The sequence below is a fragment of the Dendrobates tinctorius genome, unplaced genomic scaffold (genome assembly GCF_039654945.1).
Source record: "Dendrobates tinctorius isolate UK_male_01 unplaced genomic scaffold, ASM3965494v1 ptg000319l, whole genome shotgun sequence".
Lineage (NCBI taxonomy): Eukaryota > Metazoa > Chordata > Amphibia > Anura > Dendrobatidae > Dendrobates > Dendrobates tinctorius.
The window spans coordinates 143,986-157,685 of NW_027361986.1; the positions used below are offsets into that span (position 1 = coordinate 143,986).

General features: G+C 48.4%; 1 protein-coding gene across 2 annotated transcripts in view; it reads right to left on the bottom strand.

Moving 5' to 3' along the window:
- Window positions 1-13,700, bottom strand: part of LOC141073884 (gametocyte-specific factor 1-like) — a 142,149-nt gene that overhangs the window by 118,865 nt on the left and 9,584 nt on the right. For both annotated transcript variants that reach the window (XM_073561413.1, XM_073561414.1), the window contains exon 2: window positions 4,474-4,562. In XM_073561413.1, the coding sequence (XP_073417514.1) occupies window positions 4,474-4,554 (81 nt within the window). In that variant the 5' untranslated portion in view covers window positions 4,555-4,562. The remainder of the gene's footprint in view (window positions 1-4,473; window positions 4,563-13,700) is intronic.

Genomic DNA, 13,700 nt, shown 5'->3' on the forward strand with positions numbered 1-13,700 from the left:
ATCGGCATAGCCGATCGCTGCGCTCTGCAAACGACTTTCGACTAATCTCTGCACTAATCCGTACCTCCCACTCCCGACTCCAAGACTTCTCCCGTGCTGCTCCTATCCTCTGGAATGCTCTACCCCAAGAAATCAGGACTATCCACAATTTGCATAGTTTTAGGCGCTCCCTCAAAACACACCTGTTCAGAGCGGCCTATCACATTCACTAATCAAAGTTATTCTCTGTGTAAGTGTGCGTGTGTAGCCCATTCACTATCTCCATCCATCCCTCACTCCCGCAAGATGGCAGGACCTTCATTGTAAATACACCATTGTAAATACACACCTGTACTCTGTATCTCCCTCACCTCATTGTAGATTGTAAGCTGTCACGAGCAGGGTCGTCTTATTTCGCTTTAATTATTGTATTGTTAGCGTTGTTACTTATGACTTGTGTTTTGAAACTGTTAAACTGTAAAGCGCTGCGGAATATGTTGGCGCTATATAAATAAAGATTATTATTATTTATTATACATGAGGTTAAAAATCGTATGACACTTGCCCTGACTGAATTTACTTACTTTGATAAATGTGAGCTCTTACAGCAACAGTGGTGTGGCTTTAGTCACAGAGCCTAGAAAGTGGTGATCGTATACACCAGGGTACCCCCAACTCCAGTCCTCAAGGCCCACCAACAAGTCATGTTTTCAGGATTTCCTTAGTATTGCCCAGGTGAGAATTCCATCACCTGTACATTACAAGGGAAATCCTGAAAACATGACCTGTTGGTGGGACTTGAGGACTGGAGTTGGGGAACCCTGGTATACACGACCCGATACTGACTGACAGGTTCCCCTTAACCCCTTCACCCCCAAGGGTGGTTTGCACGTTCATGACCGGGCCAATTTTTACAATTCTGACCACTGTACCTTTATGAGGTCATAACTCTGGAACGCTTCTATGGATCCCGGTGATTCTGACATTGTTTTCTCGTGACATATTGTACTTCATGTTAGTGGTAAAATTTCATTCAAATAACTTGCGTTTATTTGTGAAAAAAACGGAAATTTGGCAAAAATTTTGAAAATTTCGCAATTTTCCAACTTTGAATTTTTATGCCCTTAAATCAGATACAGCACACAAAAAACTTGATAACTAACATTTCCCACATGTTTACTTTACATAAGCACAATTTTGGAACCACATTTTTTTTTTGTTAGGAAGTTATAAGGGTTAAAAGATGAACAGCGATTTCTCATTTTTACAACACCATTTTATTTTTAGGACCACATCACATTTGAAGCCACTTTGAGGGGTCTATATGATAGAAAATACCCAAAAATGACACCATTCTAAAAACTGCACCCCTTAAGGTGCTCAAAACCACATTCAAGAAGTTTATTAACCCTTTAGGTTCGTCACAGGAATTTCAATTTTTTTTATTTTACCAAGGGTAACAGGAGAAATTGGACTGCAAAAGTTATTTTGCAATTTGTCCTGAGTACGCTGATACCTGATTTGTGGGGGGGGAACGACTGTTTCGGCGCATGGCAGAGCTCAGAATGGAAGGAGCGCCGTTTGACTTTTTCAACGCAAAATTGGCTGGAATTCAGATCGGACGCCATGTCACGTTTGGAGAGTCCCTGATGTACCTAAACAGTGGAAACCCCCTACAAGTGACCCCATTTTGGAAACTAGACCCCCCAAGGAACTTATCTAGATATGTGGTGAGAACTTTGAACCCACAAGGGCTTTACAGAAGTTTATAACGTACAGCGGTACAATTAAAAAATCATATTTTTTCCACAAAAATGATCTTTTCACCCCAATTTTTATTTTCCCAAGGGTAACAGGACCCTAGAAGTTATTGTGCAATTTGTCCTGAGTATGCTGATACCCCACATGTGGGGGTAAACCACTATTTGGGCGCATGGCAGAGCTCGGAAGGGAAGCAGCGCCATTTGACGTTTTTGGCTGGAATTGAGATCGGACATCATGTCGCGATTGGAAAACCCCTGATGTACCTAAACAGTGGAAACCCCCCACAAATGACACCATTTTGAAAACTAGACCCCCTAAGGAACTTATCTAGATGTGAGGTGAACACTTTAAACCCCCAAGGGCTTCACAGAAGTTTATAATGCCAGGGCATGAAAATAAAAAAATCGTATTTTTTCCACAAACATGATCAATTATTCCCCAATTTTTTTATTTTCCCAAGGTTAACAGGAGAAATTGAACCCCAAAAGTTGTTGTCCATTTTGTCCTGAGTAAGCTGACACCCCATATGTGGGAGAAAACTACTGTATGGACACACGTCAGGGCTCGGAAGGGAAGTAGTGACGTTTTGGAATGCAGACATTGATGGAATGGTCTGCGGGTGTCATGTTGCCTTTGGAGAGCCCCTAATGTACCTAAACAGTGGAAACCCCCCACAAATGACCCCATTTTGAAAACTAGACCCCCTAAGGAACTTATCTAGATGTGAGGTGAGCACTTTGAACCCCCAAGTGCTTCACAGAAAACTATAACGCTCGGACGTGAAAATAAAAAAATCATTTTTTTCCACAAAAATGATATTTTTGCCCCCAATTTTTTATTTTCCTAAAGGTAACAGGAGAAATTGGACCCCAAAAATTGTTTTGCAATTTGTCCTGAGTAGGCTGATACCCTACATGTGGGGGTAAAACACTGTTTGGGCGCATGGCAGAGCTTGGAAGGGAAGGAGCACCAGAAGACTTTTTCAACTCAGAATTGGCTGGAATTGAGATCAGACGCAATGTTGCATTTGGAGAGCCCCTGTTGTGCCCAAACAGGGGAAACCCCCAATTCTAACTCCAACCCGAACCCCAACACACCCCTAACCCTAATCTCAGCCCTAACCCTAATGGAAAAATGGAAATAAATACATTTTTTTAATTTTATAATTTTTCCCTAACTAAGGGGGTGATAACGGGGGTTTGATTTACTATTTATGGCGGTTTTTATGTTTGGCGGCTGTCGCACGCTAAAAGACGCTTTTTATTGTAAAAATAGTTTTTGCATCACCACATATTGAGAGCTATAATTTTTCCGTATTTTGACCCACTGAGTCATATGAGGTCTTTTTTGCGGGGCGAGTTGACGTTTTTATTGGTACCATTTTCGGGCACGTGACATTTTTTGATCGCTTTTTATTCCGATTTTTGGGACGCAGAATGATCAAAAACCAGCGTTTCATGAATTTCTTTTGGGGGAGTGCGTTTACACCGTTCCGCGTGCGGTAAAATTGATAAAGCAGTTTTATTCTTCGGGTCAGTACGGTTACAGCGATACCTCATTTAGGTCGTTTTTTTATGTTTTGTCGGTTTTATGCAATGAAAACTATTTTATATAAAAAATAATTATTTTTGCATCGCTTTATTCTGCGAGCTATAACTTTTATTTTTTCGCTGATGATGCTGTGTGGCGGCTCGTTTTTTGCGGGACAAGATGACGTTATATGCGTCTTTTTGATCGCGCGTTATTACACTTTGTTTGGCGGTATAATAAATCATTTTTTGCTTCGTTTTTTATTTTTTAAGGGGTTCGCTAAAGGGGTTAACTAATGGGACAGTTTTATAGGGCGGGTCGTTACGGACGCGGCGATACCTAATGTGTACTTTTATTGTTTTGGTTTTTTTTATTTTCAAAAAATGAATTTATTGGGGAATATTTTTTTTTTTTTTACTAATTTATTTGGCGATTTTTTTAAAATTATTTTTACACTTAATTTTTTTTTTACTTTATTACATAGTCCCAGGTGGGACATCACTGTCCTGTGACAGATCGCTGATCTGTCACATCACAGATCACTGACAGATCAGCAATCTGTCACAGGCATTGAAGAAGACTTCCTCTTGCCTGCGCTTTGCAGGCACTGAGGAAGCCAGCTTCCTGCAGGCCCCCGTCGCCATCTTGGATTCGGGGGCCTGGAGGAAAGGAGTCCCCCGCAGCGGCGCTGCACATTGCGCTGCCGTGGGGGGCTCAGGGAAGCAAGGAGGGAGCCACCTCCCTGCCGATGCTTCCCTTTAACTCCCGGTACACCGCGATCATGTTTGATCGCGGTGTGCAAGGGGTTAACGTGTCGGGGGCGGTCCGTGACCGCCCCTGACACATTGTGCCGGGTGTCAGCTGTGATAATCAGCTGACACCCGGCCGCGATCAGCGGCGCTCACCACGTGGGCGCCGCTGATCGCGGTAGACGTACTATCCAGTCCATGGGCATAGGGGCCCGGGTCCCATGGACGGGATAGTACGTCGGATGTCAGGAAGGGGTTAAAGTCTGTGATTCAGCTATGTAACCCCAGCATAAGTCACATCAGGCTGACAACACATCGCCCGTTTTCAGCAGAATGCTGGATATACAGGCCAAGAGTCCGAACACTCATCTGACTATGAATATGAACCCATTTAAATGGGCCATAAAACTTGCTGCATCCCTACAAAAGAGTTAACAAGAATGAGTACTACCTCACAGTCCCTAAGATGCATCCCCATCTCAGTACCACGGACTTTGTGCTCAGGGTTATATGGACAGGTTATGTAATCCATGGTTCAATCTGCAAAAAGAAAACCAATGTCAATGTGATAAAATATGAGCAGCATAGACCATTCTGTAAAGCACATATTGTGCCCATACCAAATCAATTCAACAGATCAATATCTCCCAAAACTAACATAAAATTCTAAAATATAGTGCTACAGCACAAAGGCAGACAAACCATTAATGCAAAATCAGGCAAGATTTGACTGTTGGGAGTTACAGCGTGTGAAAGAGGCTTATGACCAGAGATCAATCCACACACTTCAGATACAGGCTACATTACATAGCTGGCATCTGTGTAACAGCAATGGTTGAAACGCCTATTAAGCTAGTTTCACATTTGCGTTTGGAGGCGCAGCGGATGCTCGCCTTGATGCTCCGCCCCCTATCGCACCTCCTCCGGTCAGCTCCATCTATCTTTAGCACTGGGTACGCAGGCTGTGCGCATGTAGGCTTTTGCCGCCGCATGCGTCCTTTTGACGGTGTGGCGACCGCACCAAAATGCAGCATGTTGCCTTTGGTCGCAGGTCGCCGCACTGTCAAAAGGACGCATGCGGAGGCAAAAGCATACCTGCGCACGGCCTGCGTACCCAATGCTAAAGATAGGGTACGCAGTTTGCATGCAGCGGCATGCGCCCATAGGCGGAGCTGACCGGAGGAGGTGTGGCAGAGGGCAGAGCTTCACAGCGAGCGTCCGCTGTGCTCCAAATGCAAATGTGAAACTAGCCTAGCCATCAATTCTGACAACAGCGTTTTAAGGCTATGTGCACACAATGCATTTTTCCTGCGGTTCCGCAGCGGATTTTACAAAGTGATTTACAGTGCAAATACGATCCGTTTTTTTCCGGCCGGTTTTTGTGCGGTACAAAAAATGCAGCATGTCACTTCTTTTGTGCGGTTTTCCACCTGCTCCATTCTCCAAATCCGCAGGGGGAAAACTGCACAAAAACAGGAAGAAAAATGCAGGTCATTTGACCTGTAGATTTCTTCAAATCTGCGCGGAAAAATCCACAGGAGGAAAATCCACATGTGCACTTAGCCTAAAAGAATTCACACATCGTCTTACATTTGCCTCCAATAAGGCAATTAAGGGCCATTTATGGGGTACAAAGACAGCCAGGGACCTGCTGGAAGACCCCCCATCTTGGTACTTCGGTCAAGCTCAGCCAGAGACTGAGCATCATGTCAGACTAAGATTTTTTTTCTATGCACTGCGATATTACAGAACATAGTATAAGAAAATCAGATGATCGTAAGTCCCACAAGGGAACTAAAAACTATTAAGTAAATTTAAACAATGTGTTTGAGGGCAGTGCTAGAAGCTGTGGGACAGCATTGTGGTCACTCTCAGTTTCCATCTCCACCCTACCACAACATATTTTAAAGATCTATGGCGGCATGTTTGAGGGCAGTGCGGTTGTCACTCATTGCTTTCATTTCCGCCTCCACCCCTCCACAACATCATCATCTTTCTCACAAGCTATGGCAGTGGTAGAAGCAAAGTTCGGCTATGTGCACACGTGTGGAATTGCTGCGGAAATTTTTGAAGCAATTGCGCAACTCCCTGCCATGGGAAATACGCATGCGGAATTCCCGCGAAAAACTAGTGTTTTGCAAGCGTAATTACCTTGCAGAATGCTAGCATTTTCAAAGCCATCTGTAGCATCGCTTGGAAAACTGATTGACAAGTTGGTCACACTTGTTAAACAGTGTTTGACAAGTGTGACCAACTTTTTACTATTGAGGCTGCCTATGCGGCTTAAGCAGTAAAAAGATATGTTAAAAATAATTTTTTAAAAATCGTGATATTCTCACCTTCCGGCGGCCCCCACTGCCTTCCTGAGCCTCACGATGCTTCCGGCAACTCCCGTTCCCAGTGATGCTTTGCGACAATGACCCCAGATAACGTAGCATCACGCAAAACCGCTACGTCATCACAGGTCATTGTCGCAAGGCATCACTGGGACTTGCCAGGAGCATCGCTGAGGCCTGGGAAGACTGTGGGGGCTGCAAGAAGATGAGAATATCATGATTTTTTTTTTTTTAACAGGGATATCTTCTCCTCCAGACCCTGGGTATCATCCACACATGAGCAGCTTATACTTTGCGCATAGTGGGCATAGCCACATGCGGAATACCCACGATTCCGCACAAAGAATGAGCATGCGGTGTATTTTTCCACGATGCGATTCCACGCGGAAAAATACGCAGCATTACCACAGCATGTGCGGAATGCCATTGAATTCAATGGGTTGCGTTTTGTATGTGTTGTCGCAGCGAAAAAACACGTGAAAAATGCTCACAATCCGCAACATGTGCACATAGCCTAAAGGTGCAAAGCGCCAATCATCCAGGATCCAGAACATCTTCAGTGGGAGGCAATGCAAAAAAGTAACTGCAGCGCTGCCCCCATGACCTTCTGTGTTCAAGGAGGGAGGATACATGTTGCAGGGAAAAGTGAAGCCACAGCCTCCTGTGACATCCTGTTTGAGACTCCTCAAAAGAAACAACTGTCATGAAGAGGAAAAAAGATGGATTTTTGGTTCTTACCGTAAACTCTCTTTCTTGGAGCCTTCATTGGGGGACACAGAATACCATGGGTGTATGCTGCTGCTGCTAGGAGGCTGACACTATGCAAAAACAGAAAATTAGCTCCTCCCCGGCAGTATACACCCACCGACAGGCACCAAGCACCTCAGTTGGTGAAAAAGCAGTAGGAGAAGCAACGAGAAAAACTCGAAACATATGTACCAACCCAACAAGGGACTCCAAGACCCAACACGGTACAACTTAAACAGGGAGGGTGCTGTGTCCCCCAATGAAGGCTCCAAGAAGGAGATTTTACGGTAAGAACCAAAAATCCATCTTTCTTTATCGCCTTATTGGGGGACACAGAATACCATGGGACGTCCCAAAGCAGTCCCAAGGGTGGGAACAGCAAAAAGGAACGAAAATAACCGAAAGGCTCAGGTCGGCCGGTGCGCCACCGCCGCCTGCAGAACCTTCCTACCAACCACAGCATCAGACGAAGCCTGGGTATGAACCCTGTAGAACCTCGTGAAGGTGTGCAAAGATGACCAGGTTGCAGCCTTGCAAATTTGCATGGCCGAGGCCTGGTGACGAGCAGCCCACGAAGCCGCCACAGCCCGGGTGGAGTGAGCTCTTACTCCCGGAGGGGGCCGCTTTTCCTGAAGACGATACGCTTCCAGAATGGTAGAACGAATCCAGCGAGCGATCGTGGATTTGGAAGCCGGAAGGCCCTTCTGGCGACCTTCAGAGATGATCAGCAAGGAATCGGACAGACGAAAGGAAGAGGTCCTGGCAAGATAGACACGCAGGGCTCTAACTACGTCCAGTTTGTGGAGAGACTTCTCAAGAGGATGAGATGGAGCCGGACAAAAAGAAGGAAGGACGATATCCTCATTGATATGGAAAGCGGAAACCACCTTTGGAAGAAAAGAAGGAACGGGCCTGAGGACGGCCTTGTCCTGATGAAGAATGAGGTAAGGAGAACGACATGACAAGGCCGCCAATTCAGAAACTCTTCTGATGGATGAAATGGCGATCAAAAAGGTGACCTTCCAAGAGAGAAGGGACAAAGGAATGTCCTGGAGAGGCTCGAACGGCGCCTTCTGGAGCGCGCTAAGGACGAGGTTGAGATCCCACGGGTCTATTGGCGAACGATGAGGAGGAGCCACGTGGGAAACCCCTTGTAGAAAGGTCTTGACCTGTGGTAGAGAAGCTAGCTCTCTTTGGAAGAGGATAGAGAGCGGAAACCTGGCCCTTGAGCGTACTGAGGGACAGACCCGCGTCTAACCCAGCCTGAAGAAACCCCAGGATAGACGGGATAGAAAAAGACATCGGGAAGACTCTTATCATCGCACCAATGGAAAAAAGCCTTCCAGTACCTATAGTAAATGCTGGAAGAGGCTGGTTTCCTGGCTCTGATCATAGTTTGAATAACCTGACTGGACAGACCTGATTCCTTCAGAATTGCGGTCTCAACGGCCATGCCGTCAAATTCAGAGACTGAGAATTCTCGTGGTAAAGGGGGCCTTGCGAGAGAAGGTCTGGACGGTCCGGAAGCCTCCAGGGAACGTCCGCGAGCATGTTGACCAGTTCCGCGTACCAAGGCCATCTTGGCCAATCTGGAGCGACTAGAATCACTGGTACGCCTTCCGATTTTATCTTTTTGACCACCCGAGGGATCAATGCCAGAGGCGGGAACAGATACGGAAGTTGAAACTGGGACCACGGAGTCACCAGTGCGTCGCATGCGACGGCTAGAGGGTCCCTGGACCTGGCTACGAACTGCGGCACCTTGCGGCACCTTGTGGTTCATCCGAGATGCCATGAGATCGACATCCGGGGTGCCCCAACGGTCGCATATCTGAGAGAAAACCGCGGGGTGCAGGGACCATTCGCCGGACGCTAGGCCCTGGCGACTCAGAAAGTCGGCTGCCCAATTTTCCACCCCTGGAATATGGACGGCGGAGATTGTCGGAACGTAACGTTCTGCCCAGCGTAGTATCTTGGCCACTTCTGACATTACTTGTTTGCTGCGCGTGCCCCCCTGGTGGTTTATGTACGCCACGGCCGTGGCGTTGTCCGACTGAATACGGACCGGCTTGCCGGAGAGGAGGGGCTGCCAGTGAAGAAGGGCCAGGAAAATTGCCCTGATCTCCAAAAGATTGATTGGAAGGAGAGACTCCTGTGGCTTCCAGCGGCCTTGGGCCGCTTTCTGATGGAACACGGCTCCCCATCCTAGAAGGCTCACATCGGTGGTGATGATTCGCCACTGAGGCGGAAGGAAAGACCTCCCTTGGAGAACTGACGCTGGCCGTAGCCACCAAGTGAGAGACTGCCTCACTCTGAGAGGAAGCCGAATAGGACGGTCCAAGGACCTCGTGGTCTTGTCCCAGGCTGAAAGCAGAAAAAGCTGAAGGAGGCGAAGGTGAAACTGCGCAAAGGGCACTGCTTCCATGGAGGCCACCATCTTTCCCCAGGACCTTCATGCAGAACCGAATGGGAATGGGAGCAGGCCTCTTGAGAGTTCTGATGCCCTTGGCCAGAGTTGTAAATTTTTCTTTTGGAAGAAAAACACGGGCTAGCTCCGTGTCGAATTCCATACCCAGAAAGGTCAGACGCTGGGTGGGGATCAGAATGGACTTCTCCCTGTTGACCAGCCAACCTAGGCGGCTGAGAGTGTCCAGGGTTATCTGAAGGCTCCGGAGACAGTTCTGGCGAGACGAACCCTTGATCAAAAGATCGTCTAGATAAGGGATGATGAGGATCCCTCTGGAGCGAAGGATGGCCATGACGGTCGCCATCACCTTCGTGAAAACCCGGGGCGCTGAAGCTAGGCCGAAAGGGAGAGCTGTGAACTGAAAGTGGTCTCCCTGAAACGCAAATCGAAGATACTTCTGATGTTGCACACATATTGGAATGTGCAGATAGGCATCCCGAATGTCCACCGAGCAGAGAAATTCCCCGGGCTCCATGGAAGCAATCACCGACCGAAGAGACTCCATCCTGAAATGAAGAATCTTCACGTGGCGATTGAGCAATTTGAGGTCCAGAATAAGACGAAGAGAGCCGTCTTTCTTTGGGACTACAAAGAGATTGGAGTAGAACCCGGAAAACCGTTCGTCTGAGGGAACGGGAACAATGACTCCGGCGGAAAGGAGGGAGGAAGTGGCCTGCAGAAAACCCGGAACCTGGGCCCGCTGTCGCGGAGGCCGAGACCAGAAAAACCGTCTGTTCGGGAGTGAAGCAAATTCGATTTTGTAACCGGATGCGACGAGTTCTCTGACCCAAGCGTCGTCTACAACGGACAGCCAAGCATCCGCGAAAAAGGAAAGTCTGCCGCCCACCCTGGAAGAAATTCCAGGTGGGGGTGACCCGTCACTTAGACGAAAATCTGCCGGAATTGGCTCCTGCAGATCTGGAATATTGTCCTTTAGATCTCCAGCGAGGAGCGGGTTTGTAGGAAGGTTTCCTCTGATCCCGCTCCCTGGTGGCAGGCGGCCGATCCTGTTGAGTGACTCTTTCCGTGGCAGGGAAGGGACGAAAGGGCCTGAATGGTCGAAACCCCCTTCTGTTGAAGGGACGTTTTGGTCGAGACTGGGGAAGCGAAGTACTTTTACCTCCAGTGGCATCGGAAATTATCTGATCCAGCTTTGCTCCAAAGAGCCTTGAGCCATGGAACGGCAGATTGGTAAGCGACTTTTTCGAAGTAGTGTCCGCATTCCTTGACTTTAGCCAAAGGACTCAGCGTACAGCTACTATGTTGCTGTTAGCCCTTGCTACGCAGCCGGCCGCGTCCAAGGAGGCGGCCAAAAGGTATTTTCCCGCCTGGTTAATCTGATCTGCAAGATCTGCCAACTCGTCTTGAGGAGCTGACGCTAAGATGCCTCTGCGAAGAATTTTTGCCCAAGCGGAAATGACCTTTGCCACCCAGGCCGATGCGAAAATAGGGCAGAGAGGCGCCAGATGCCTCAAAGATAGATTTAGCCAGAGATTCAATCTGCCTGTCAGTAGGATCTTTGACCGATGCCCCGTCGGGCAGCGAGAGCACCGTTTTAGAGGCTAACCGGGATACTGGAGGATCTACCTCTGGAGCCTTGGACCACTTAGAGAGCAGTTCTGCGTCAAATGGGTATACAGAACGTCCAAGTACTTGCGGCCTGAGAAACGTTGCTCAGGGCGCTCCCAGTGTTTGGATAAGGTAGTATCGAAATCGTTGTGATTGGGAAATGTTCGAGACGGAGGTCTGGTTCGTCTAAGGAGAACCGAGCTTTCCTGAGCTGGAGCCTCATCCTGTTTAAGCTTTAGTGTTTGGAAGATAGCTGCAAGAAGACTATCGACCATGTCCCGCGTTTTAGAAACGCTGTTCCCCTCTGAGCTAGCTTCCGAATGAGAATCATCGCCTGACTGAAGGCTGTCATCCGAGGAAGGAGAAGGAGGCCTGGGAGCGGAAGGGCCCTGCGAGCTCGAAGACGAAGTGGACAGAGCCCGCTTCCGAGAAGTCCTTCCCTGTCTGTCTCTCTGAAGGTCGCGGTCAGGTGCGGACGACTCACCCCGAGAGGTGGTCGGGGCAGAGGTGGCTGAGGATAGCTGAGGTAATCGTTCTAAGACCTGGACCAGCGACTGTGATACTTTTGTCAAGTCAGAAACAGACTGACATTGTAATGGCCCACTCCGGGGGGAGAGAGGGAAGAGCGCCCTCCGCCCGGGATTCTGTGCGTTCCTGAGATGCTGACATATTGGAAGGACTGCAGGGGGGGCAGAATGGGGACGACTGACCCAATGCCCACTTCTTTTTACAGCGCGCACAGGCGTAATAGGTAGCGGTAGGCCTGAAGCAGAGATCCCCTGAAGGGTTGGGCATAAGTGAACTGCACTGAATGGCCGCAGAAATTAGGGAAAAACTGCCGAGGAGAGCTAATCCCTGTGCCAGAGCCGAGCCTACCGAGATTCTGTGAGCAGCAGAAGAAACGCCGAAGTGTCCCCCAAGCAGCGCAGGAAGGAGTGAAAAACCAGGAAATCCTTGTGCTGGAAGAAGGGGGGCGGAGCTTAGCGGCTGCGCCGTGATTGGCTATCAGCGACGGAGGGGCATGACAGAGGGGAGGCTGGCAGTCCAAAGAGAAAGAAGCCCTGTGATGGGCTAGAAAAGGCACGCTGAAAGAGCGCGCTCAGGAACGGAGGAGGGAGCAGAGAAATTCCCCTGGCTGAGGGGAAGTGAAAGTGAAAGTGACGGCGCCCGCGCCGGCGCTGCAACCCCTTGCCTACCCCGACATACCGCGCTCAGGAATCAATATGAAGCGGTCCCCTGCTTGCGACGCTGCTGCGGTGAGTGAAGGGATCCGCAGCGTCTCCCTGACTAGAAGAGGGGGAGGGATAGTGTCCGCATTCCATTGTGTGAGCGCGCGGCAGGCAGAAAGGGCAGGAGATTCAAAAACAGTGGACCTGTAATCCCAAGGTCCAACTTCTCCCATGCACTGGAGCTTATGCGGGGGTCGGAGGGAACGTACAGGCACTTACCTGACGTCCCTGAAGAGGATGACCACAGGGGCCCACGGGGAAACGGCAGGCCGCTGGGAGGGGAAGGAGTCCTCTGTACCCGCATCCTGCAGAAGACGGCTTGAACCACCTGCGATCGCCGTCTTCCTCTCAGCCCTGTCCCGAGAGAGGGGTGAGGAGGGGGATTCGGCAAGGACCAGCCACCTGTCCACAACCCTTATCACTGGAAGGTGATAGGGAAAAGTCCTGCCTGCGGTACTGAGAGTTGCGATGTGGATGACACCACACTGCTCGCTCAGCCGCATGATATAGGAAATCAGGGTGATAAGTATACCCTGTTTCCCAACGGAAAAACCTAAAAGATAAAAGAAGAAAAGATTAAAAAGTTCAAACTAAACCCTGAAAGGAAAAATTGGATTAATAACTGCGGATCTGGGGAGATCCCGGTCCGCCTCCTACAGACACTAAGCACAAACTGAGGTGCTTGGTGCCTGTCGGTGGGTGTATACTGCCGGGGAGGAGCTAATTTTCTGTTTTTGCATAGTGTCAGCCTCCTAGCAGCAGCAGCATACACCCATGGTATTCTGTGTCCCCCAATAAGGCGATAAAGAAAAACAATTAGTGAGAAGTGTAGGATATTGTGCAGCAAAACAAATTTCAAAACTGATTAGTATGTAAAGCTTATGTAGATCGAGTTTAGCAAAGGGAAAAAAAAAAAATTCAGAAAGCAATTCAAGATTTTATTATGAGATATTTTCCAGGCCTAGCGGTGTGGCTCAGGATATTTGAGATTACAAGTAATTTACATTATTCTGTTCATTTCTTAGAAACAGACAAAAAAGGTATTATGATGGGCAAAGCGTTATGCTTGCTGGGTGTAAGACGGACGCCATTATCATCCCTGGGGACTCTGCTTCTGTATCAGACATTATTGGATCCTTTTCACGACTTCCACTTCGGTTTCTCAAAAAAATAAAACCAGAAATAACCAAGCAGAAGTGAAGGCAAAGCCTAGACCGCCATACACATTATGACCCGTAGATGCACAAGGAAGCACGAAACGGCTGTCATCCGACTTTTTCTTCCCCCCCTGCTGAAGTTTTAATTTGTCGAATAAAGATTCGATTTTAGA